At 46.0% G+C, this 26,607-nt stretch overlaps 1 protein-coding gene across 7 annotated transcripts in view; it reads left to right on the plus strand.

Moving 5' to 3' along the window:
* Positions 1–26,607, plus strand: part of MELK (maternal embryonic leucine zipper kinase) — a 59,121-nt gene that overhangs the window by 5,785 nt on the left and 26,729 nt on the right. For 4 of the 7 annotated variants that reach the window (XM_054727135.1, XM_054727138.1, XM_054727136.1 and 1 more), the window contains 6 exons: positions 1,918–2,061; positions 2,947–3,015; positions 4,782–4,874; positions 8,239–8,337; positions 19,039–19,107; positions 20,567–20,665. In XM_054727135.1, the coding sequence (XP_054583110.1) occupies positions 1,918–2,061; positions 2,947–3,015; positions 4,782–4,874; positions 8,239–8,337; positions 19,039–19,107; positions 20,567–20,665 (573 nt within the window). The remainder of the gene's footprint in view (positions 1–1,917; positions 2,062–2,946; positions 3,016–4,781; positions 4,875–8,238; positions 8,338–19,038; positions 19,108–20,566; positions 20,666–26,607) is intronic. The other 3 variants (XM_054727137.1, XM_054727141.1, XM_054727140.1) reach the window with 2 other exon arrangements.

Below are 26,607 nucleotides of genomic sequence, written 5' to 3' on the forward strand. Positions count from 1 at the left end.
AGCTTCCTCTTTTGTTAAATTATGTTTTTGAGAGAGGAAGGGAGAGAGAGAGAGAAAGAAACATCAATGAGAGAATATCCATTGCTGCCTCCTTCATGCCCCCTATTGAGTATTGAGCCCACAACTGAACCCATAACCTGGGCATATGCCCTGATTGGGACTCTAACCAGCGACCTGTTGGTGCATGGAACAAAACTCAACTAACTGAGCTACACTGGCCAGGGCAAGAATTTTTTTTATAGCTGCATAGAATTTCATTTTATACCTGTGTCATAATTTACATAGTGTGAACATATTTGAATTGTTTCCAGCCTTTTGTTGTTACAAACAGTGCTACTTAGTGAATGATCTTGAATGTGTGTTGTTTTTGTTGTGAGAGTATATCTGTAGGAACAATTTCTAAACATGGAACTATGAGGTCAGAGGCTATATACTATCCTATATAATAAAAGGCCAGTGACCATTACAGCGTAATGACTAGTACTACCGATCGACCAGTCGCTATGAGGTGCATTGACCACCTCTTGGTCCCTCCCCCCAGCCCGGAGGCTCCGATCGCTGGATGGCGAACGGGGAACCACAGGGAACCAGGGTGGGTGTCAGCGGTGGGACAGGACTGGGGACTGGTGAACAGGCGGAAGATGGCCCTGATTGCAGGCTAGGCCTAGGGACCCTACCCATGCGTGATTTCGTGCACTGGGCCTCTCGTGATAGTATTTTAATTGCTAAAATGAAATGAAGCCTTAAATGGAAACCCCAGTTTACAGAAACATGGAGCTGCTCTGGAGAAGAAGGGATGGAAAGCCTAAAGCTTTGTGCTCTGGTATTCATTCTCCACAAGCTCTGAGGAGCCTCTGTAGAGCTGGGCTCCTGGTACAGACTTAACCCTTTGCACTCGCTTGCTTTTTTCTCGATTCCTTTATTCTAATGCTAACCGTGTGGAGTCACACTCGACATCCGAGTGCAAAAGGTTAAAGTCACTGGTCTTCGGGTTGGAGAAGCAGTAATTGCTGCTGGGTTTTTGATTTCAGATAACTACACTAAATGTGCATTTCCTTAAGATGAGAAGGGGTTTTAGTACTTTGCCATAAAAATATAAAACCCTGAATGAACTTAAAAATTAGTGGTAGTTGGTTCAACTTCTACTTACTGGTAATAAAAGCTCGAGATCAAGAGCTGTTGTTCTTTTCTGGAATAATTGTTGATTTGTTTGATCCTGAGAGTGTATTTTTGAATTTGCTTCACTCAGTTCCCTTGCCTAAGTTTAATTACTATCTCTAAGTGAAGTATGTTTTTTTCAAAAACAAAAATATTTTTTTTTATTGATTTCAGAGAGGAAGGGAGAGAGATAGAAACATCAATGATAAGAGGGAATCATTGATTGGCTGCCTCCTGCATGCCCCGTACTGGGGTTCGAGCCTGCAACCCAGGCATGTGCCCTTGACAGGAATCGAAACCGGGACCCTTCAATCCGCAGGCCAAACACTTTGTCTACTGAGCCTAACTGGCTAGGGCTGAAGTATGTTTTTTATTTTCAACTAGAGGCCCGGTGCACAAAATTTGTGCATTTGGGAGGGGTCCCCAGCCTGGCCTGTGCCCTCTCACAGTGCGGGAGCCCCGCGATCAATCTCCCCAATGGGGTCCTCGATGGATTGCCCCAAAGAGGGAGGCTGGAGCTGCCGGGACCCTCCTCTGCCCTGCACATGCAGCATCACGTGCGCCTCACCGCGCATGCAGCCCTGCCTACCTGTGCGTGTGCCCGTTTCGCACGCAGCCTCCTGGTGATGGATTGTTATGGTGTGAGGGCATCACGGCATGAGGGCGTGACGACCACATAGGCTTTTATTAGTATGGAAGATTCCTCTGATGTGAGTTTTGTAAGTGTAACAATATCTGTGTGACTCTGTTGCTGTTAAGTATTGCCCTGGAGGAGAGCTGTTTGACTACATAATTTCCCAGGATCGCCTGTCAGAGGAGGAGACCCGTGTCGTCTTCCGTCAGATCGTTTCTGCAGTTGCATACGTGCACAGCCAGGGCTATGCTCACAGGGACCTCAAACCGGTAAGTGACTGTCACAGTTAGATGGTCACCTGAGAGTTCAACATTATTTACTTGTTATGACTAGGTTCTTTCTGTTTAGAATCTATCTTTGCTCCCCACAACCCCCACTATAATATGTCACTCCCCCCCTCCTTTTGACTTCTGGTAGAGGTTTTTCAATGGACTTATTATTGACATTCTATTTATCTGCCAATTGGGTGTGACATTATAAATGTTTTTGTAATCAACCATGGAAATAAAAACTTCAGAATTTTATCTCTGGGAAACAAGAGTTTTAAGTACTTTCTTTGAGTATATTGTCATTGAATATTTTCCATTCAGTTCTCTTCTTAATCCCATCTTCCTTTAATTTTCATTCCATTACGCCTCAGACAGGAACAGTTCAGTGTGTGGGCAGACTACTTTTCAAGGACAGAATAAAAATGTGAATACTCTTAAGACTGCAGGCTCTGACTAATATGGATGGTGGTGAACATGGATATTAATGATGCCTGGTACTAGGGACAGGGACCTAGAAAAGGCCCAACAAAATATGGCAGTGTTACTATCCTTTTCCTGTTGTTTATACTCAACCCTAAGATTTGAGCTCACTCTTGTTTAAATTTGCCTTTAGCACACATTGTTTGCTTGTAGTTGAACCTCAGAGCACTAAGGAGAAAATGGTTTATGCTAATGTGTTTTGAGGGGAAGTGGGATATAGTTATCAACATTCGCCTCTCTTCCTTTCTATACTTATCATTTAATTATTTTTTAAAAATGATTTTCACTCCATTATACCCAGGTTTTTAAATATAAAAACCTTAAATTGTTTTTTTAGAAATGGCTAGAGGTGGGATGTGTTATAAGGAAGTCATTATAGTTATGAAAAGATCTTTGTTTTTCCAGGAAAATTTGTTGTTTGATGAATATCATAAAATAAAGCTGATTGACTTTGGTCTCTGTGCGAAACCGAAGGTAAGTGCAGAAATAAAAATGCATCTATTTCCTTTGTAAATGCACACTAAGGTCTGTTACCTTGCACTGACTTTCACTAAGTATTTATTGAGCCTGGTTGCATCCATTGCGAAGGATGTTAAATTCCATCCCTTTTATGAGTTCTCTAAATGACTGACGTATAACCAAGACAGAGAACCACCAGGTCCAGGGTTGATCGTGCTGAAGACCCCATGGGTATGCTGAGAGAATTTGCAGTGATATGAGGCCATCACAGCATGAATGCTGAGTTGATCATGTATTTGCAGTTTGAGTATGTTGCCACTAGATGATGCCTTTGTTCACAGGAGTTTGGGGAATTTATTGCAAATCTATTCTTTGTTATCCAAATGGTTATATAACTAGCAGTTAGTTACATTTTGAGAGATGGTCCCCTTTCCTTATAAAAGAAGGAAAAAGTCCATATGGGCTTTTAAATTTATACTGTTACGTGTTTTCTTAATTTGCACTCCTCAGTTGAGACTGGCATTTTCCAGCGTACCTTCTCTTTGAGGTGACTTTGAACTTTCCACTTCTGCTGTCTGCAGCAGAGCTCCTGTGTGGCTGCCTGTTGGAGGCTGCCTCCTGAGTTCTCTAATGATGGTACTCACAGTCTCTACAACGAGCTGTCTGCACTTATTAAGAATGTTGGAATTGCAGACCTATCCGAGCCCTTTGTAGCCCACGGTTATTTCCTGCCCCAATCAGAATTAGCTAGGTGCACAGGGAATCAGATTTTGCCCTTCCGGCTGAATGTCTGATTCTTTTTGATTTTTCTCTCCTTCCCTCAGTACTTCAGAAATTGTCAGTGGAGCCTTGTGTCTTGACACCAAATGATAGAAGGCTTTTTTTTGATTGACAGGTATATAAAGATAAAACATACTTTGAGCAGATAAACTGGTTTAAGCCATGTTCTCCACAGCAGGCAGTGGAGAATGTTTGTGACAGACTCCATTAGCTTTTGCTTGTGGCTGCCACAGATTTGACACACACAGACACCATCTGAAAAAGCAGTGGTGGGCAGAGAGAGGATTGTCTCAGTTTTCTGCTGAAGAGCTCATTTCTGGGCATGTTGTTACAGTTGTAAATGCAGTCTCACAATTTCACAAATCCTTTGCCAGTTGTAGAACTCTGTACGGCAAGTGTGGGGCAGTAGTGTCATTTTTCACTGTGCCTTGATATTTCTGTGGGAAAGCCGAGGAGGCTGAGCAGATTCCTCATTTTGCTGGATCTGGAAGTTCAGGTCGTGATTGGTGTTACAACTGAGACTAGAAACCAGACTCCCAAAGCAATGTTCTGTGTAACATATTGCTCTCTTCCCTCTAAGGAAAAAAGAAAGCTCTTCTGTATTTACAGGAAAGGTTTGATATTGGAGATAGCATCCAGTAAAGAAATAATCTTTTTTCCTTGAGTACTTAGGGGTGGGGAGACATGGATGCTTGGAAGGATGTTAAGCTGATTATTATGCAAATGGATTCTAGGGAAGTATGAACTGACATGGCTTCGCTCATGGGAAAAGGATTTGTTCGTGCTAGGCTGTGGTGGTATTGGAAATCCAGAGAAGGTGAAACCACACGTGCATGCGTGCATGTAGGCAGAGAATATTGGGTTGGCCCCAGAAGTTTTTTATTATTTGGGGTAATTCTTCATCTAGCTTCTCTTTGCTTGTGCTGAAAGAATGTTTATCAAGGTTTTAATTCTCTGGAGGGCTATAATTAATAAGCGTTTCATTTTTATCTTATCGGCAGGGTAACAAGGATTACCATCTACAGACATGCTGTGGGAGTCTTGCTTATGCAGCACCCGAATTAATACAAGGCAAATCGTATTTGGGATCAGAGGTAATTATTCATTGGTTAATTCAATATACACTTATTGGTGACCTGTAGTGAATCAGGCATGTGCATTGGGATATAGTGATGAGGTAATCCTTGTGTTCAGAGAGTGAGTATGTAAAGTAAAAAATGAAATGAACAAGTTGCAATAAATATAGTAATACATAGTACACTTACAAAGCAAGGAGTTATTTCTGGAGTCCTTCATTATCTCTCTCTCTGCTGGCACCCCCATAATTCGGATGTTGGTACACTTGAAGTTGTCCTAGAGGCTCCTTACACTATCTTCATATTTTTGGATTTTTTTCTTCTTTTTGCTCTTCTGGTTGTTTTTTGCTTCCTCGTATTTCAAATCATTGATTTGATTCTCAGGATCCTCTAGTCTACTGTTGAATACCTGTATATATTATTCTTTATTTCAGTCAGTGTATGCTTAATTTCTGACTGGTCCTTTTCCATCTTTTTTGCATTCTCACTAAGATCCTTGAAAGTCTCACTAAGTTCCTCGGAGGTTTCTAGAAGATTCTTGAGTAACTTTATAATTGGTTTTAACTCTATATCCAGTAGTTTGCTTTCTTCCATTTCTTTCATTTGTGAGATGTTTCTTTGTATCCGCATTTTGGCTGCTTCCCTGTTTCTATTTATTGGGTAGCTGCTAAGTCTCCTTGAGTTGATAGAGTGGCCTTGTGTAGTAGATGTCCTATAGGGCCCAGTGGCTCAGCCTCCCTAGTCACCTGAGGTGGACACTCTTGGTGCACCCCTTTGTGGGCTGTGTGCACAGTTTTGTTGTAGTTGAGCCTTGATTGCTATTGATATCACTAGGAGGAATTGACCTCCAGGCCAATTGGCTGTGGGGACCAAATGCGACTACAGTGGGAGAGCTGCTGTGCAGGAGACACCCTTATGGGGCAGGTCTTGCTTCAGTGAGGCTTTGATGCTCACTGAGTCTGACCCTTGAGTGTGTCGCTTATGGATGTGAAGAGTTGTAATCTGGTATGGTTTCACATTGACCACTGGGTACACTGCCTCTTGGGTCTCCAGGGAGGTGCAAAGTCAGCCACTGCCTGGGGCCATCCAGCAGGAGCTACAGAGAGATCTACAGATTCCTCCTCTTTGTATTGGGTTTGGAAGTGCCCAGGTGAGGCCTAGCTGTGAAGCAAGGCAGGCTGGTGCTGGTGCTGGGTCTTGGGCCTTTTACTGATAGGTTTGGGGCTCCCTGACCCAGCTTCAGCTTGTTTGACAGATTTTTAGCCTGAGAAAGGACAGACCATTCATATGCAAAAGCCGCTGTGCACAGCTTGGGTGAGGTTGTAAATTGGGTGGGACGGGGTCTCTGGGAATCATTAGGGTGGAGCAAACAGAAATGGCTGCCAGTAAGCCCTGCACTGGGGAGGTCCCAGCAGGGAACAATGAGCAATGACCACTGCTAGCACCTCCGTCTGGAAGAAAGCCTCCCCCGAGTTCCTGCCCTGATGCCACATAGTCCAGTTTCTCCTAGTATGTGTCTGAATCCGCCAGAGCCTTGCCCAGCACTGGAGCTCAGAGGAAGTGGGAGCTTGTAAATTCAGTTCATGGTGCAGGCCTTTTAAGAGGAGCAGCTGGGTCTCCAGCCTGTGTGTCACTCAGCCCCAATTCGCACTGGTTTTTACAGCCTGTAGTTCTTACTGCCCGTAGGGACTTCTTTCCCCATCTCTGGAACCCTGGGCTGGGGGTCTGGTGTGGGTCTGGGAGCCCTCGCTCCTCTGGGCAGCCTCCGCAGAGGCAATCTCCCTCCTGATTAAAAAAGCCGCACACCTGGGTGCCAGACCAGCCTGTTCGGTGCCTACGCACCTCCTACCAGTCTCAGTGCGTTTTCTTCTTTACTTCTCAAGTTGTAGTACTTCCACTCAGCCAGCTTTCCTGTGGTTCTGGATGAAGTTCTGTATTTTAGTTGTAATTTTTATGTGGTTGGAGGCAGCAAGTACAGGCGTTTACCTATGCCGTCATCTTGGTTCTCTCTCCTTAACCATTTTTTTAATCCTCACCTGAGAATATGTTTATTGATTTTAGAGAGAGATGAAGTGAGAGAGGGAAAGAGAGAGAAACATTGACGTGAGAAAGAAAAAGTGATTGGTTGCCTCCTGTACACACCCCGACCAGGGATCAAACCTGCAACCTATGTGCCCTGATTGGGAATTGAACCCAAAACTTTGGTGTACTGAGCTACCCAGCTGGGCTTTTCTTGTCCATTTTAGTTTGATTTTCTATCCTTTTTTTGCTCTTTTTACCTCTTAAAATTTTCGTAAGGCTCAAAGGAGGGTGGGAGCTGTGACTTAGCCAACAGTGCTGTCATTATTGACAAAGGCCAAATTCCGCTTGTATAAGTAGTTAGTGCTTAGGACTCATGGGACACCCAGATAGCTTATATAAAGGTTAAGCTCCTCTCTGGGATTTTGAGATTTGTAGGGCTGTTTGTGCTGGCAGGCTCATTTCTAGCCTCTGTGTTTGAAAAATCAATCGTTGAACTTTATTAAGGTTTCTGTATATAGAGAGGACTTTGCAGTGCAGCTTATCACATTTTCAGATTATCAGTAGTAAATTTTAAGACTTGTTTTGACATCCTCATGTGTGTTTACATAACCCTCATATGTAATAAACCCTCAGTAGCATTGTAGAATTACCTTTCAGAATCAGAGACCTGCAGATTCCTCCTCCTTTCCTTATTGCGCCCAATACAACCAATCAATTGGAAATTATCTATAATAATAAAAGCGTAATATGCTAATTAGACTGGGTAGCTGAATGACCTTCCGGATGACCTTCTGGACAAAGCCACGGCGGTGGGGGCTGAGGCAGAGGGGTTAGGGGCGATCAGGCAGGCAGGCGAGCAGTTAGGGGGGGATCAGGCTGGCAGACAGAGGGGTTAGGGGTGATCAGGCAGGCAGGCAGGCAAGCGGTTAGGAGCCAGTGGTCCTGGATTGCGAGGGGGATGTCCGACTGCTGGTTTAGGCCCAACCCCACAGGGATCCCTGCAGAATCGGGCCTAAACCGGCAGTCGGACATCCCCTAAGGGGTCATGGATTGCGAGAGGGTGCAGGCCGGGCTGAGGGGACACCCCCCCACCCGTGCATGAATTTTGTGCACTGGGCCTGTAGTTTTCTACAAACAGAGTTCAGTATTAAAGGAGAGTGCACTGAATTGGATGTGCAGTGGGTGGCCTAGGTGACTTTGGATAAGTCTTCCTTTCTGGGCTTTAGGTCCCCTGTCTGTAGAATGAGCAGGTTTAATTGGATGATCTCACAGCTCTGTGAAGATTCTGTAACTGTTATGTGTACTGCCTTTCTCAAATATGTTCTAAATTTTTTTGGAATTATTTATTATTTTCTTTCAGGCAGATGTTTGGAGCATGGGCATACTCTTATATGTACTTATGTGTGGCTTTCTACCATTTGATGATGATAATGTTATGGTTTTGTACAAGAAGATTATGGTGAGTACTCCAAGGTATAAATTTCATTGTAAAAGTTTTCTGTACTGCATACTAAATACTTCCACTTGTGAAAGTACAAAAGCAGGCAAACGTAATGTATGCTGTTAGAAGTCAAGATAATGGTTACTCTTTGGAGGTGGAAGTGACTGGAAGAGGGGCATGGGGCTTCGGTTCTGCCTTGATCTAGGTGCTGGTTATACTTGTGTATTCAGTTTGTGAAAATTTATCAAAGTATACCTTAATATGTACTTTCCTATATGTATATTTCTTTAATAAAAAGCTTAACAAAACAAAAAATTAAAGGAAATAAACATTTAAGATGATTTTCTTTTGTTTTGTATCCTGAAATGATACTTCAGTTAGTTGCTGTGTTAAATCAAATTTTCCTATAAAATCAGAAAAACTTTCTTTTTGAAGGTAAAATATTTGGTTTTAAGGTGTAATAAAACTATGTTTTGTTAAATCATATGTGCCAGAGATAGAAAGTAGATTTGTGGTTATGGGGTTGGGGGAAAGGTGGAGTAGCAGTGGGGAGTGAATGGTGATGAGTATGGGATTTCTTTTTTTTTTTTTTTAATATATTTTATTGATTTTTTACAGAGAGGAAGAGAGAGGGATAGAGAGTTAGAAACATCGATGAGAGAGAATCATCGATCAGCTGCCTCTTGCACACCCCCTACCGGGGATGTGCCCGCAACCAAGGCACATGCCCTTGACCGGAATCGAACCTGGGACCCTTCAGTCCGCAGGCCGACGCTCTATCCACTGAGCCAAACCGGTTTCGGCAGGTGATGATAACATTCTGGAATTAGATAGTGGTGATGGTTGCACAACTTTGTGAATGTACTAAAAACCACTGACTTGTATACTTTAAAAGGGTAGATTTTATGTTGTGCGAATTATACCATTCAATTAAAAAAACTGCCTTAGCTGGTTTGGCTCAGTGGATAGAGCATTGACCTGCGGACTGAAGGGCCCAAGGTTCGATTCCAATCAAGGGCACATGCCCAGGTTGTGGGCTCAATCCCCAGTAGGGGTGTGCAGGAGGCAGCAAATCAGTGATTCTCTGTCATCACTGATGTTTCTACCAGTATCTCTCTCTTCCTGTCTGAAATCAATAAAAATATATTTTAAAAAACACACCCAAAATCATATAGTAAGGGAAATGGTAAAATTCTTTATAAAGAGTTAATATTGAAAATGTTTTTTAATGCCCAGCCAGCATGGCTCAGTGGTTGAGCGTCAACCTATGAACCAGGAGGTCATGGTTCCATTCCCAATTCTATCCCTGGAGGGATAGAAACATCAATGATGAGAGAGAATCATTCATTGGCTGCCTCCTGCACTCCCCTACTGGGGATTGAGCCCGTAACCTGGGCATGTGCCCTGACTGGGAATTGAACCATGACATCCTAGCTCATAGGTTGACGCTAAACCACTGAACCATGCCAGCCGGGCAAAGAGTTAATATTTAAGGCAAGCTAGCAAAAGAAGATAGGTGAAGAAAGAGCACCTGTAGCAAACCAGGGTCAGACCGGCAGAGCAGCGTCTCTGGGTGCATCTTGAATTCAGTTCTGTTGAACAAAATCCTGGTCTTCTTTGTGTGAGATACTGGTGGTTTATGAACAAAGATATATGCAACTTGGTCATTGTTCACCAGGACTTGCTTTCTTGTTGGAGACAGAGCCAAGGCTGTCTATCTCAAAAGGGCAAGAGGTCAGGGATGTCATATTATAACAGAGGGATAAATGAAGGTAATACAGGAGCCGGCATGGGATTTGAAAGGAAGTGAGGTTTGAGCAGGGCTTTAAAAGAAGTGTAAAAGTGCTTCCGAAAGGGATGTGGGACAGAGCATGCCTGGTGGAGTAGACATAGAGGCATTAGATGGGAGAAGCATTAAGAGAAACGGTGAGAGGTTTATGTGGCTGGACTGTTGGGTCTGTAACACCCTTTAGGTAGGACACCACCTAAATCAACTGTCATTTCTGGGAAGGTACACAAGTTGAGAGTCCCAGGAGGCCCATTGCATACGTGATAGAAGTCTAAGGACACTAAGTTCAATCTTCAATTTTAAAATTTATTTGACTAAGTAGTTTTCCCTATATCCCACCCTGGGAATTGCAGTAAGAAATTTTGCCTTAATATTCATGTAACTGCCATAATCATAGTCATTAGTGTTAACCTAAAGATAGAGTGAAAGGTAATGAGCATTTATTTGAGATTTTTAAAAAAAGGAGTTATTTGGGAAGCACTGATTCAGGCAGAAACCCAAATAGTGTTCTGATTAGGAGGCAAAGGAAAGGGGTATTTATGAGAAAGGGAAGGGGAACAATTACATCAGTAGAGGAAGGCATTTCTATTGGTGCAGATAAGCTAACATAGTGGCACTAATTCTAAACATGTTTTTAATTTTAAATCTGGTAGTCATCAGTCCAGTAGTTATAATATCTGCTTTCTTGTTATGCTTGCAAATATAACTGATGTGATTTGCTGATGGATGGGACTAGGGGAGTAACCTGAGCAACTAGGAAGTTGGAGCTGCTATCATCTGAGATGGAAAAGACTCCTGGTAGAGCAGGGATGATCAAGAATTCAGAATTGGACATACAGAATGTGTCCCTTTTGTCTAATTTTTCCAATTTATTGGCATGAGGTTATTTACCTAGTGACACTGTACAGTAGGTCCTCGGGTTATGTTGGAGATCCGTTCCTATGGCGCGATGTAACGTAAGTTGGAATCCACCTCCATAAGCACCTACGTCACTCACATGGAGCACATACACAGCAGTAATGAAATGAAACAGTAAAAAAAAATTAAAAGAGAGATAACAATTCCTGACCTTTACTTGTGGTAAATAAATAATAAAAAACATAAAGCACATATGTGAAAATGGTGGAACTTTTTTTTTTTTTTATAAATAAATGGGAGATGGCGACTTAACCATGAAACGACGTACGTCAAGTCTGACATAACCTGAGGACTATCTGTATACCAGATTTTATGTATTTTTTCAGATGTGTGTGTGTGTGTGTGTGTGTGTATATATATGTATATGGAATCATATTTTATTTCCTTATACCACTCCTTCCTTACTGAAATTGAACTACGTTATATCCATGGTTTTCCTCATTTACTGACTTAAATCCAAACTTTGCTGTTTTTTTTAACCTATCCAGACCTAAAGTTTTGTGCTGTTTATTTGCCTTCATTTGCTGTTATTCAAGTTCGTTCACATTCATATGCAGCCATGGAATTAATGCTCTTAATTATGAATGTATTGTTTCACCAATACAAGGTGAATGTACCAACATGCAAACTTCAGTATCATCTACTTTTATTTTTTATTTGAGTCTACTACTGGATCCTGTATTAATCCTCTGGGGGGAGGAGAATTACCTTAAGATAATATAAAAGTGTTACATCCTAATAGTTGATATTTGATATTTTTGGTAAATCAAATACTTCTGCAGTGAAATGAATATGGTACAAAATGTCTAATTCTTGTTCAGTGGAGATTTAGCCTTCCTAATTAATATTATTTACTAATACTGTATATTCTTTGTTTCTCCTCTGGATTTCATTTTTTAGTTTTTCATGTGTTTGCAAGTTGAAAATTGATTCAAATTAGGACTTTTATGTATTATTGTGGAATTTAATTTCACACATTATAGATTTTGAAATTTATTGTAATCTTGGCTCAGAACTATTGTTCCGAGTCGCAGTGTAATAGTCTGCTGGTTGAATCTAATTAAGGTGTCGTATCACTTGCATGCAGTATGTATTTTTGCCTAGAATGTTCTAAAATTCCTCACTGGGGAATAACACTTCCCTCAGTTCTTGGTTTGATTTAAATACCCAGCAATATTTGACATACTGTATGGAACTCTTGTTTAAGAGGCAGACTTCGTTTACTGTTTTCATTTGTTGACTATTTTAACCAAAATGCTCAACTGCAATTTCCAGCATGATTACTGATAGATTGAGTATTAATCTTATTAATGTCACCTATATTCATTTGCCATCACTACATTCAAAGACAAGCATGACTGTACTCTAGTTCTGAGTACACAAATATTAGGGGAGTATAAATAATTTAGTAAATGAAAGTTGAATAGCTTGAAAGTAAAATAGCTTTCTAACAAGTAAAATTTATAATTTTAAAGAAAATGAGCAAATTATCTCTTAATGAGATTATATTTTATAATTACAGAGCTGACTACAGTGCTGTGATTATGTATGTGTTGGAGCAATCGCCTGCCTTTCTTAGCACCATGTGAAAAATGAACAATTTCAAGCCCATTAGAATTCCCAGGATTATTTTATTAGCCACAGATCCTTTTCCCTCTCCCACTTGGGTTTTCTCTGCATTACCTATTTCTTGCTCTCTTTTTCAAGGTAATCATCCCTTAAATAAATAAGAATTCTCCAAAGACTGAGCTTAAACCAGGGTGGAGGGACACAGCCAAGGCTGTCACAGGGCCTTTTCTAGAGTTACTCTTCTCAAGATCTTTTCTGTCTGATCCTTAGATATATGCTTTAAGTATTAAAATAAGAAGCCTTTCTTCTTGGCTACCATTAGGCTTTCTTAGACCTTCCAGCACAGTACAGTAGAAAAAGTACTCTATCTCTCTTCTAGACCTAACTATGCCCTTTTTTCCTCTGTAACAATCTTTCTCAACTTTGGCACTCTTGACATTTTATTTTATTTTTAATCCTCACCCAAGGACATGTTTTTATTGTTTTTTTTACAGAGAGAGGAAGGGAGAGTATAAGGGAGGGAGGGAGGAAGAAAGAGAGAAACATCGATGTGAGAGAGAAACATTGATTAGTTGCCTCCTATATGCTTCCCGACCAGGTATCCAACCCATAAAACCTTTTGGTGTACAGGACAACACTCCAACCAACTGAGCCATCCGGCCAGGGCACTATTGACATTTTGGACTAAGTAATTCTTTGTTGTAGGAACTGTCCTGTACATTGTAGGATGTTTAGCAGCATCCCTGGCCTCTACCCACTCTGCCCATAGTAGCCCCCAAGTCATGACAATCAAAAATGTCTCCAGACACTGCCTGATGTTCCCTGGAGGAAAAAAAACACATCCCCCGTTGAGAACCATTGCACTATAATACTGAACAAGCATTTACTATCCTTGACTGAGATGTAGTTTCTTCATCTGTGTGATGTGGTTGATAATCCCTGCCTACTGCACAGGATAAAAATATCTGTACAAATGCCCTGTGTGTTTTAAAGTACTGTGTACAAATAAGAAGTTGGATTAAGCTGGCAGCAGAACTCAGCTCTGGACTTTATTTCTGCTAGTATTTCAGTGCAGAGACTGAGCTGAGCAGGTCAGGTCATGGTGATGGGTCACCGGCCTGCTGACTTGTAGAAGGTACTCTGCAGTCTTTATTCAGTTAATTTTGTCTTTCATTAATTTTTGGGGCCCTGTGAAGTTTGCCCTATCAGACTATATTCCTTAGTTCCCAAAGTTACCATAAACAATTCTGTGCTGAATGTTTCTATCCATAAGTTTTTGCATACCACATTATTTGTTGAGGATACATTGCTAGGAGTGAAATTGCTGGATCAAGGATATACAATTTTGAATGTGTTTTATACATATGTATTTCCAAATTACTCTTCATAAAAGTTTATATCCTCTAGTTGTATATATAGCCACTCTTGTCCCTGAACTCTTACTGAGTGATTTTTTTAAAGTTTGTCAGTTTGATAGAGAACAGATGGTATCATATTTTTGTTTAAATTAATTATTTTCATTACTAGATTATTTTAACATTTCATGTTTATTGGCCATTTACAAGTTCTTGTTTTGGGCATTACCTGTGACTATTCTTTGCCCATTTTCTTTTGAAATGCATGCCTTTTTATCCCATTACTGCATTTATTATTGAGCACCTTTTATATGCTAGGGCCTTACAGTCTAGATCAGTGATGGGCAACCTTTTGAGCTTGGTGTGTCAAACTTCGCCAAAAAACTGAGCATAACTTGGGTAGTGTGTCACTTTGAGGAAAAAACTTAACTCCAAGACTCTAGTCGCAAATGTTTCATCCTCAGGAGCAGCAAATGTTTCATCCTCGGCATGCGGCTGCGTGTCATCAGAAATGGCTACGTGTGTCAGTGCTGACACGCGTGTCATAGGTTCGCCATCACTGGTCTAGATGGACAGCACAGACAAAACCCCTGTAATTAAAGAGCTTATAGTCTAATTTGAGGCCCAGTGCACGGATTCGTGCACCAGTGGGGTCCCTCAGCCTGGCCTGCAGGGATCGGGCTGAAACTGGCTCTCTGACATCCCTAGAGGGGTCCCGGATTGCGAGAGGGCGGTTCTCGGGTGACGCATACCAGAATCAGGCTCCCTCCCCTCTGGTTCTGGGTGCATCACCCGAGAACCACAGCTGCCAAGTCACCACAGCTTGGCAGCTCCTGCAGTGAGCATCTGCCCCCTGGTGGTCAGTGCGCATCATAGCTACTGGCCGGTTGACCAGTTGTTTAGGCTTTTATCCTATCTAATAAAAGAGTAATATGCAAATTGACCGTCACTCCAACACACAAAATGGCCGCCCCATGTGGTCAAATATGGCTGCCCCCAAGTGGACACAAGATGGCTGCCACAAGATGGCCGGCAGGGGAGGGCAGTTGGGAGGGACCAGGCCTTCAAGGGAGGGCAGATAGGGTTGAACGGGCCAGTAGGGGAGGACAGTTAGGGTTGACCGGACCAGCAGGGAAGGGCAGTTGGGGGCAACCGGGCTGACAGGGGAGGACAGTTGGGGGTGATCAGGCCTGCAGGGGAGGAAAGTTGGGGGGAACCCAGGCCTGCAGGGAAGGGCAGATGGGGGCGACCAGGCTTGCAGGGGAGGGCACTTAGGGTTGACTGGTCCAGCAGGGGAGGACAGTTGGGGGCGACTGGGCTGGCAGGGCAGGGCAATTAGGGGAGACCAGGCCTGCAGGGGAGGGCATTGCGGGCAACCAGGCCAGCAGGGGAGAGCAGTTAGGGGCTACCAGGCCAGCAGGGGAAGGCAGTTGGGGGGGGCAGGCGTGCAGGGGAGGGCAGTTGTGGGGACCAGGCCTGCAGGGGAGGGCAGTTAGGGGCAACCAGGCCTGCAGGGGAGCAGTTAGGCATCAATCAGGCTGGCAGGGAAGTGGTTAGGGGGTGATCAGGCTGGCAGGCAGAAGCAGTTAGGGGCAATCAGGACGGCAAGCAGGCGAGTGGTTGGGAGCCAGCAGTCCTGGATTGTGAGAGGGATGTCCGACTGCCCATTTAGGCCCGATCTAAACAGGCGGTCGAACATCCCTCGAGGGGTCCCAGATTGGAGAGGGTGCAGGCTGGGCTGAGGGACACACTACCCCCTGTGTACGAATTTTGTACACTGGGCCTCTAGTATATATATAGATGTAGTGAGGCAGAAAATATATAAATATGTCATTTGACAAGTGGGGATGGGACTATAAAGAAAAGTAGACATGAAAAGGAGGCAGATGATGGGGTAGAGAAGGGAGGGGAAGCTATTTATAAAGGTGGTCAGGGGAGGCCTCACTGATAACACTGAATTTAAGTGGAGATCTGAAGAAGATTAAGGCACAGTCAGTGTAGATATTGGGGAAAGTATTATAGGCGGAGGGAACAAAGTGCAAAGGCCCTAAGGCATGACTATTTGAGTGAGGGGGATAGTTAGGAGGTGAATTTGAGAGGTAACAAGGAGTGGGCTGGATGGGGAAATACAAACCAGGCAGGGCCTTAGAGCCGGAGTAAGGAATTTGGATTTCATTCTGAGCAAGATAGAGAGTTTGGAGTAATGAAGTGACATGACCAGATTCTGTATATATTTTTTAAGATCTAATTTGCTTTATTAAGTAATTCATGGGTCGGGCAGCATCCCATCTAGCAACTAGAAGGGTACTCCCAGGTCAGAGAACATTGGTGGTGGTAGTGGAGAATAGTCTGTGGGGGACAGTGGTGAAATCTGGAAGACCAGCTAGGAGCCCCTTGCAATATGCCAGGTGAGAGAATTTAGTGATGTGGAGGCCATGACAGGTGATTCTGGATATATTTTGAACATAGAAGCAGTAGATTTTGCTGATGGGTTGGATGTGAAGTGTGAGAGAAAGAGTAGCTAAAGATGATGCCAAGTGTTTTGCCTGGGCACCTGGTAATGTAGTTGCCATTTGCTGAAATGCGGGGGATGTGGGAAGAACAGGTTTGGTGGTGGTGAAATCTTAATGATTTGTGAGAGTTTTTTTTATCTGATGAAATATATTAATCTTTTGTCATTTAGGTAGAAATGGTTCCCCCCACCCCCCAGTTTGCTATTAATTAACCTTGTTAGTGGTGTTTCGCTATACAGAAATGCCAGCTTTTTATTTTGTCATAGTTTTTGGTTTTGCTATCATGTCTAGAAAGACTCTAAAAATAATCACCCATGCTTTCTTTACATACTCTTATGGTTCTGTATTTGCATTTAACTCTTTAATCTGGGTGGAATTAATTTTGGTGTAGACTGTGAATTACAGTTCAATCTTAATTTTGCTCAAATAATTAACCTGTTATCCTGGCAGCATTAAACAATTTGTTCTCTGCTAAGAGAAATGATTATATCATTTCCTCTGAATTGGGAAACAGGGGTGTGTGGCAGGTTGTTTAGAAATATTCTGTTACGTGTTAGTGTTTCGCAAGCCCCTGGCCTTATTTTCAGTTGAGGACTTGGTGATTATAGTTTCTGAGTATACCAGATTATAAACATTTGTCTTCTGAGCCCCTTCCATTCCCAAAAGAGGTACTTGCTTTAGAAGTTGGCTTTCATTGGTTTCCCTCTAAATTCTGCCTTGTGGATGATATGTGACCTGTTTTTAACCACAGCATATATCCTGCCACCAAATATGCCTTTTCTAAAAACTATCTCATTTTGTCAACTGATAATTGTTCCTAGATTGTAAACTAAAATTTGCTTCAGCAACACAAAATTGATTACAGTGCATATTACAGATTCCAAAGCCCTATAACCTTTATGTTTTCCACTAGAGGCCTGGTGCATGAAATTCATGCAAGGGGGTATGTGTGTTCCTTAGCCCAGCCTGCACCCTCTCCAATCTGGGACCCCTCGAGGGATGTCCGACTGCCCATTTAGGCCCAATCCTGCTGGGATCAGGCCTAAATGGGAAGTTGGACATCCCTCTCACAATCCAGGACTGCTGGCTCCCAACTGCTCACCTGCCTGCCAGCCTGATCACCCCCTGAACCACTCCCCTGCCAGCCTGATCGATGCCTAACTGCTCCCCTGCTGGCCTGATTGCCCCTAATTGCCCTCCCCTGCTGGCCTGGTCACCCCTAACTGCCCTCCCTTGCCAGCCTGGTCACCCCTAACTGCTCTCCCCTGCCGGCCTGGTCGTCCCCAACTGCCTCCTCTGCAGGCCTGGTCACCCCTAAGTGCCCGCCCCTGCTGGCTTGGTCACCCCCAACTGCCCTCCCCTGCAGGCCTGGTCACCCCCAACTGCCCTCCCCTGCTGGCCTTGTCTCTCCCAACTGCCCTCCCTGCAGGCCTGGTCCCCCCCAACTGCCCTCCCCTGCAGGCCAGGTCGTTCACAACTGCCTCTTCCCCCCCCACCCCCCCGTAGGCCTGGTTGCCCCTAACTGCCCTTCCCTGCCAGCCTGGTCACCCCTAACTGCTCTCCCCTGCTGGCCTGGTCGCCCCCAACTGCCCCCTCCTGCAGACCTGGTTCCCCCCAATTGCTCTTCCCTGCTGGCCTGGTCACCCCCAACTGCCCTCCCCTGTAGGCCTGGTCCCTCCCAACTGCCCTCCCCTGCAGGCCTGGTCCCCCCCTCAACTGCCCTCCCCTTCAGGCCTGGTTCCCCCCAACTGTCCTCCCCTACAAGCCTGGTCGCCCCCAACTGCCCTCCTCTGCAGGCCTTGTCCTTCCCAACTGCTGCTCCCCTGCAGGCCTGGTCCCCCCAACTGCCCTCTCCTGCCGACCTGGTCAACCCTAACTTCCCTCCCCTGCAGGCCTGATCATCCCCAACTGCCCTCCCTTTCAGGCCTGATCCCTCCCAACTGCTCTCCCCTGCTGGCCTCATCGCCCACAACTGCCCTCCCCTGCTGGCCATCTTGTGGCGGCCATCTTGTGTCCACATGGGGGCAGCCATCTTGTGTGTTGGAGTGATGGTCAATTTGCATATTACCTCTTTATTATATAGGACTTTTACAGTCTCTGTACTCTAGTCCTTCTCTGATATGTGGATAATTTAGAGGTGATAATAGTATTTAATTTGCTGGATTTTTTTCCCTTTAAGGCAAGAAATGGATTTCTTTTAAAAAAAAATAGATTTTTATTGATTTCAAAGAAGAAGGGAAAGGGAGAGAGAGATAGAAACATAGAAACATCAATGAGAGAGGATTATTGATTGGCTGCCTCCTGCACACCCCACACTGGGGATCGAGCCCACAATCCAGGCATGTGCCCTTGACTGCAAATCGAACCTGGGACTTTTCAGTCCGCAGGCTGATGCTCTCTTCACTAGAGCCAAGCCAGCTAGGACAAGAAATGGATTTCTTATGTTATTAATAATGTTTATGAAATTTTAGAGTTGGGTGAAGTCTTCAAGCTTGTTTACCTTAGAAATTTGTGTCAAGGCTGATTGAACCTAACTTTCTTAAATGTTTTCTTTTCTTTTTTTTTTTTTTTGCAGAAAGGGAAATATGAGGTTCCTAAGTGGCTCTCTCCCAGTAGCATTCTGCTTCTTCAACAAATGCTTCAGGTAAGCTTTGTTACTTAGTGTTTTTAAGTAATAGGAGTCTATTGGAATTGTTTGACTCAACTTGAACATGTCTGAGGTGCTACTGCTATATTTGGAGGACAGCAAATTTAACTGTTAGCTTAAAAATTGCATTTATTATGTCTGCTGTACAAACATTCTCTCCTAGATGCTTTCTTAATTCTGTTGCAAATGCATTTTTTAGACCTCTGTTGCATGTCTTTCCTGATACGGTTTTCCCTCCTTTTTCTTAAGCATTGTCTGTTTTCTGTAACCAACTCTTGTTCCACTCTCTTCTGTTTCCTTGCCCCCCACTCTTGTACATTAGATATGTAATAGATACTTAATATATGCTTGAATGAGCTGATGTACAATTGAGTGGACCCCATGATCTAATTAGTGTAGTGGTTCTCAGATGTTAGCATGTGTTGCAATTGTCAGATGGGCTTGTTAAAACACCTATCACTGGGCACCACTACCCTGAGGGTGTCTGATTCAATAGATCTGGAGCAAGACTAAGAATTTGTACTTCTTACAAGCTCCCAGATGACACTGATGCTGCTGGGACACACTTTGAGAACCACTGATTTAAAAAATGGCCTCTGAGAGGGAAAGTCAGGAATGCTGAGGTCTAAGTATTCACCCTCCCAATAATATGCATGCCACCTACTCTAGTTCTGATCTATAAAATGGCGATTCTTGGCCTGGCCTCTGTTATGTATTGTTATGAGGATAACATGAGATTAATAGGAAACACTTTGAAAATATGAATACCTTATTAGTGCAGTTTTTTTTATTATTATGTATTCAGAATATCTCCCAGTTTTTCCATCTATTAAGTGCCATCTCCACTTTTTATTCAAAATTTACCTCAGGCTCACTCACCTTGATTAAGTAGGGCCAGACCACCAAATCTCTATAATGAGATTGAAAACACCTCGTCCTTTCTTTTAAACGCCAAAAAACTTAATCTTTGTTGATTAATTTTCCTCTCCTCATATTTGAAAATTACAAATGGAACAGAAAGGTGTGCTTTTCAACTTGTTCTATGTGATTGTAAGCTCCTCAGGAGGTAGAGATTGCATATTCAGTATGAATGCCCTGCATTGTGGCTGCTTGAATATTAAATTGGTGAATATTTCCTGTGAATAGGTTTTCCAGCAAAAGACTATTGCATCATACAATAGATTGGCTGAACTTCATGAATAATGTCCATACCAATGAAGTTCGTGTTTGTTAAACATTTATCTCCTAAGCCTATGTTGGTTGCTATAGTTTTCTTGCTTCTATTGCCTTTCTAAAAGAATTTATTCCAAGGCCATTTTAAGGTCTTTGACAGCATTTTTGTGATGATAAAGTTTACATCTGTTCTGATGAATTTTGAGTTCTCAGGAGGAAAAGAGTTGTTCTGTGTCCTTCGTTTGGAAATGCTAATCTCTAGCTCCTTTTCCATGGCCACTAGGTGGACCCAAAGAAACGGATTTCTGTGAAAAATCTATTGAGCCATCCCTGGATCATGCAAGATTACAACTGTCCTGTTGAGTGGCAAAGCAAGAATCCTGTAAGTAAAATTAAATCCAGTAGAAATTAAAAAAAAAAATTGTGTAAATTCAGAATCTATAATGATGTAGTAGTCTACATATAAAAGAAAGTGTACTTCATAGACTTATTTGTCAGATTGGTGTTTGGAAGACTTGCAACCTAATTACGTAGATTAGCCTGTTTCTCTCTCAGAGAGTGGGTATTAACCCAGACTGCATGAGAATCACTGGGACTTTTAAAAAGATGCCTTTGCCCCATCTCAGAACAAGCCATGGGTATTTTTAAAGCTCCCAGGTGTAGTGCTCTGAGACCAGTGCTCTGGGAATCATGGGCAAATTATTTAACATTATCAAAGCTAGTTATTCGTCTGTAAGAAAGTAGGTTAAACCAGTTCTGTCTACTTCCCAGAGTACTTATGAGCATATAGTCCTTTATGCTCTTAATATTTGTTTACTGATTCTTTTTTTTTTTTTTTTTTTTTTTAATTTCTTTATTGATTAAGGTGTCACATATTTGTCCTCATCCCCCCATTCCCATCCCACCCCTCTCCCCACGCATGCCCCAATCCCCTGTTGAACTTAACCGTTGGATAGGCTTATATGCATGCATACAGGTCCTTTGGTTGAACTCTCCCCCTCCCCCCACCCTCCCCCTCCCCTCCCCTATCCTCCCTCTGAGGCCCGATAGTCCGATCGATGCCTCCTTGCTTCTGGTTCTGTTCTTGTTCCTCAGTCTATGTTGTTCATCATTTCCCCTAGATGAGCGAGATCATATGTCACTAGATATATACTAATAAGAACTGAATGTGAGACGAGCAATAATAGTTATGCTGACAGGCGAATGAATCAATCTGTAGCGAGCTTACCCCTGGACCAACAGTTCTTTTGAGACCCAATTTCAATGTCCAGTAGTTCCTTATGTGTACATGTCAGCACTGACCCCTCAGTTCTGGATGGTGGACAAATGGTGGTAATGGAGGTCCGACTCCCTCTGGTTTGGTCTCGGCCGAACCCAGGGGCACGGCGTCACCTGGACTAAGGGGCACGTGGCCTCACCCATACCCAAGGGGCGCGTGGTCTCAACCGGGCCTGGGACCCAGCCTCACCCGGATGGATCCAGGGGCGCACGGCCTCACCCGGACCCAGGATCTGGCTTCACCCGTACCCAGGGACGCTTGGCCTCTCCCAGACCCAGGGCCACTTGGGCTCACCCGGGCCTAGGTGTACGAGGCCTCACCCGGATCCAGGGACACATGGTCGCACCCGGACCCAGGGACGCTTGGCCTCTCCCAGACCCAGGGCCACTTGGGCTCACCCGGGCCTAGGTGTACGAGGCCTCACCCGTATCCAGGGACACATGGTCTCACCTGGACCCAGGGACGCTTGGCCTCTCCCAGACCCAGGGCCACTTGGGCTCACCCGGGCCTAGGTGCACGAGGCCTCATCCGGATCCAGGGACACATGGTCGCACCCGGACCCAGGGACACTTAGCCTCTCCCAGACCCAGGGCCACTTGGGCTCACCCGGGCCTAGGTGCACGCGGCCTCACCCGGATCCAGGGACCCATGGTCTCACCCGGACCCAGGGATGCTTGGCCTCTCCCAGACCCAGGGCCACTTGGGCTCACCCGGGCCTAGGTGCACGAGGCCTCACCCGGATCCAGGGACACATGGTCTCACCCGGACCCAGGAACGCTTGGCCTCTCCCAGACCCAGGGCCACTTGGGCTCACCCGGGCCTAGGTGCACGAGGCCTCATCCGGATCCAGGGACACATGGTCGCACCCGGACCCAGGGACGCTTGGCCTCTCCCAGACCCAGGGCCACTTGGGCTCACCCGGGCCTAGGTGCACGCGGCCTCACCCGGATCCAGGGACACATGGTCTCACCCGGACCCAGGGATGCTTGGCCTCTCCCAGACCCAGGGCCACTTGGGCTCACCCGGGCCTAGGTGCACGCGGCCTCACCCGGATCCAGGGACCCATGGTCTCACCCGGACCCAGGGATGCTTGGCCTCTCCCAGACCCAGGGCCACTTGGGCTCACCCGGGCCTAGGTGCACGAGGCCTCACCCGGATCCAGGGACACATGGTCTCACCCGGACCCAGGGACGCTTGGCCTCTCCCAGACCCAGGGCCACTTGGGCTCACCCGGGCCTAGGTGCACGAGGCCTCATCCGGATCCAGGGACACATGGTCGCACCCGGAACCAGGGACGCTTGGCCTCTCCCAGCCCCAGGGCCACTTGGGCTCACCCGGGCCTAGGTGCACGCGGCCTCACCCGGATCCAGGGACACATGGTCTCACCCGGACCCAGGGATGCTTGGCCTCTCCCAGACCCAGGGCCACTTGGGCTCACCCGGGCCTAGGTGCACGAGGCCTCACCCGGATCCAGGGACACATGGTCTCACCCGGACCCAGGGACGCTTGGCCTCTCCCAGACCCAGGGCCACTTGGGCTCACCCGGGCCTAGGTGCACGAGGCCTCATCCGGATCCAGGGACACATGGTCGCACCCGGACCCAGGGACGCTTGGCCTCTCCCAGACCCAGGGCCACTTGGGCTCACCCGGGCCTAGGTGTACGAGGCCTCACCCGTATCCAGGGACACATGGTCTCACCCGGACCCAGGGATGCTTGGCCTCTCCCAGACCCAGGGCCACTTGGGCTCACCCGGGCCTAGGTGCACGAGGCCTCATCCGGATCCAGGGACACATGGTCTCGCCCGGACCTAGGGGTGCGTGGCCTCTCTCAAACCCAGGGGCACGTGGCCTCACCTGGACCTAGGTGCACGAAGCCACCCGGACCCAGGGGCGCGTTACCTCTCTCAGACCCCTGGTCGCGTGGTCTCACCCGGATCCAGGGGCTCACGGCCTCTCCCGTACTCGGGACCCAGCCTTACCCGGATCCAGGGGCCCACGGCCTCACCCGGACCCAGGGTTCAGATTCGCCCGGACCCATGGGCACATGGCCTCACCCGAACCCGGAATCCAGCTTCACCTGGACCCAGGGGCGTGTGGCCTCACCCAAACCCAGGGGCGTGAGGCCTCACCTAGACCCAGATGCGTGTGACCACATCTGAGCCCAGAGGCTTGCAGGCTCGCCTGGACTCGGGTCTCAGCGGGGTTTCGTCTTCTTGATCCCAATTCCTGTTGGTCAATTCCCTCTCAGCAATTCCTTCGGTCATTTTCTCAGAGCTCCAGGGCGGCTGCCGCAGAACTCGTTGGGCGGCGGGCTCGGCAAGGCTCCGGTGTGCCCGGTGCCCGGCGGTGGGCTGGTCCGGTGTCGCTGCGTCGGCCCTTGGGTCTGCAACGGTGGCCAGTCGCTGAGCGTGCGCACCTGGCCACTTCGGGGCATTGAGATTCTTGAAGGACTCAGAGGTCAGCAAGCACGGAGTCTCCCACCCCATGTCTCCCAGGGGCTCGTCTGTCTGTGCTCGGCAGCGAGTGGAGCCGTCCCCTCAGCCGGAGACCGCCGGGGGAACTGCGCCGAGCACGTTCCAGGCCACCATTGTGTCGCCTGAGCCATAGTTCTTAAAGTGTGGACTTTGGGTCACCGGCATCAGCATCATCCTGCGTACCCCTCTCTTTTATTCTAGTTGTAGAGCATCTGCTCAGCCAGCCCCCCGGTCTTTCTGGCTGGTGTCTGCTCTGCTCTCCCGTCGTAGTCTCAATATTGTTGTGGTAGGCAACGATCAGGCTGCCGCCCTATGTCTCCATCTTGGTCCTCCTTTGTACAGTTAAGTCTTGATTGTTGTTGGTGTCACTGGGAGGAATTGTCCTCCAGGCCAATTGGCCGTGAGGACCCTCTTTGTCCATATAGGAAGAGTTGCTGTGCAGGAGACATGTTTGTGGGCCGGGTCTTGATGCAGCAATGCCTTGGCGCTCACTGAGTCTGCCTCTAGAATGCCTCCCTTATGCAAGTGATTGAAATCTGGTGTCATCTCCCACCAACCACTAGATGCCCTCGTTTCTGGGTCTCCAATGCAGTGTGGGTCAGCCACTACCTGAGGCACTCAGCAGGAAAAAGCTTCTGCTCAGCTTGGCTGGGGCGGAGCTACAGGGTGGAGCCTACAACCTTGGCTTCCTGTCAGCCCCGCCCTATGAGGCTCCTGTGTCTGTGTCCCTCTGTATTCCTTGCAAACACCTCTGAGAGAAACGCGCCCTGGAGGTTCGCCCACTGCCAAACAGTCCAGTCCCTCCCCTAATGAATCTGGACTCCCAGATTCTCGCCTGGAACTGGGTTTCAGTGCAGTTGGAACTGGGTCTCAGCGCAGTCTGGCATTCCTGTCTCCTTCCCAGCAGGGCCACCCAGTGGCGCAGGCAAAAGTCCGTCCTCTGCGCACCTTCCAGTGCGCGCGTCTGGAGCCGCCGCTTCTCTGTGCCTCCGCCACCACAGCCCAAATTCATTCCCCCAGCATGCGCCTGGCTTCCCAGGGTTTCGCCCGGAACTGGGGTTCAGTGCAGTCGGAACTGGGGTTCAGCACGGTCCTGAGCTTATGTCTCCTTCCCGCTAGGGCAGTTCAGTAGCGCAGGCAACAGTCCGTCCTTTGCGCCCCTTCCCGTGCGCGCCTCTGGAGCTCTGCCTTCCCCCGCTCCTCTGTGCCTGCGCCCCACAGCCCAGATTCATTCCCCCAGCCTGCGCCTGGCTTCCCAGGGTTTCGCCCGGAACTGGCGCTCAGTGCAGTCGGAGCCGGCGCTTAGCGCACTCCGGAGCCTTTATCTCCTTCCTGCCAGTGAACGCCGGCCAGGCCGTCAGCCGCCCGCTCCTCTCCGGCTCCATCCTCCCCGCAGGCGCGCGCGCTCGTGTCTCCGCCAGTTTCTCCATACCTCAGGCTTTTACGGCTCCCCCGATTGTCCCCGTGGCCCTCTCCTTCCCCCCAGCTGTGGGCATTTCAGTCCGCCAGCTCTCCTGTGGTTCTGGACGATGTCCATTCTGACCTCTAGTTGTGCCTTTGAAATTGTTGTGCCCGGCTGCAGGTTAGGTGTTTCACCTATGCCGCCATCTTGGCTTCTCCCTGTTTACTGATTCATTTAAAGATAACTAGTAAACCTATTACATTTTATCACAAATACATATTTTTATGAAAAATAACAAAAATGAATTTAGTAAGGAGAGTAGCATTGTTGTACATTTTTGAAAATTTCTTAAAAGTCTAGCTTAATAGAAGACACTGGGATCTGATGTGCATTCAGATAGTTTGTTTTTTTTTAAACTTTATTTTTATTGTTGATGCTATTACAGGTGTCCTTATTTCTCCCCACCTTTGCCTACCTCCACCCCGAGCCCCCCACCCGCTTCCCTCTGGCCATCACCACATTTTGTCTGTAGCTATGGGTTATACAGATATGTTCTTTGGCTAATCCCTTAACATTCTTTTCATCCAGTCCGACCCACCCCCTTCCCCTCTGACAGCTGTATCCATGCCTCTGTTTCTGTTTTGTTCAACAGTATATTTTGTTCACTAGATTCCACATATAAGTGAGATCATATGGTATTTGCCTTTCTCTTATTCAGATTTGATTGAAGCATATGAAAAAAAAATGCAGCCTCACATAGATATGTAGTAGGAAAATAGATAAGTATTTTAATAGCTTTTTCAGACAATTTGGGATGGTGTTTGGTATTTCATTAAAACTTGACAAGTGGTAGTTTCTTAAAGGTTAGTTGCATGTGGAATCTGACACCACATCAGTAAACTTTTTGTACTCTTAAGTTAAATACCCTGGTCTGTCCATTGGCTCTTTTCCCCATGTGACATTATGCATTGGTCATTGGGGAAATATCGGTTTACTTAGTTATGCAGATCTTCCAAATGTTAACACCTTTCATTATACAATATTAAAAAACACAAATTTCTTAAAGTTGTTATTGATCTCATCAGAAAAGTCTTTAATTATTGGAAAGCTGTCAAGCTCATGGTGGCAGATGTAAATTTCCCCAAAGTTTTGCTTAGAAACCCAAATTA

Source organism: Eptesicus fuscus, chromosome 15 (genome assembly GCF_027574615.1).
Source record: "Eptesicus fuscus isolate TK198812 chromosome 15, DD_ASM_mEF_20220401, whole genome shotgun sequence".
NCBI lineage: Eukaryota > Metazoa > Chordata > Mammalia > Chiroptera > Vespertilionidae > Eptesicus > Eptesicus fuscus.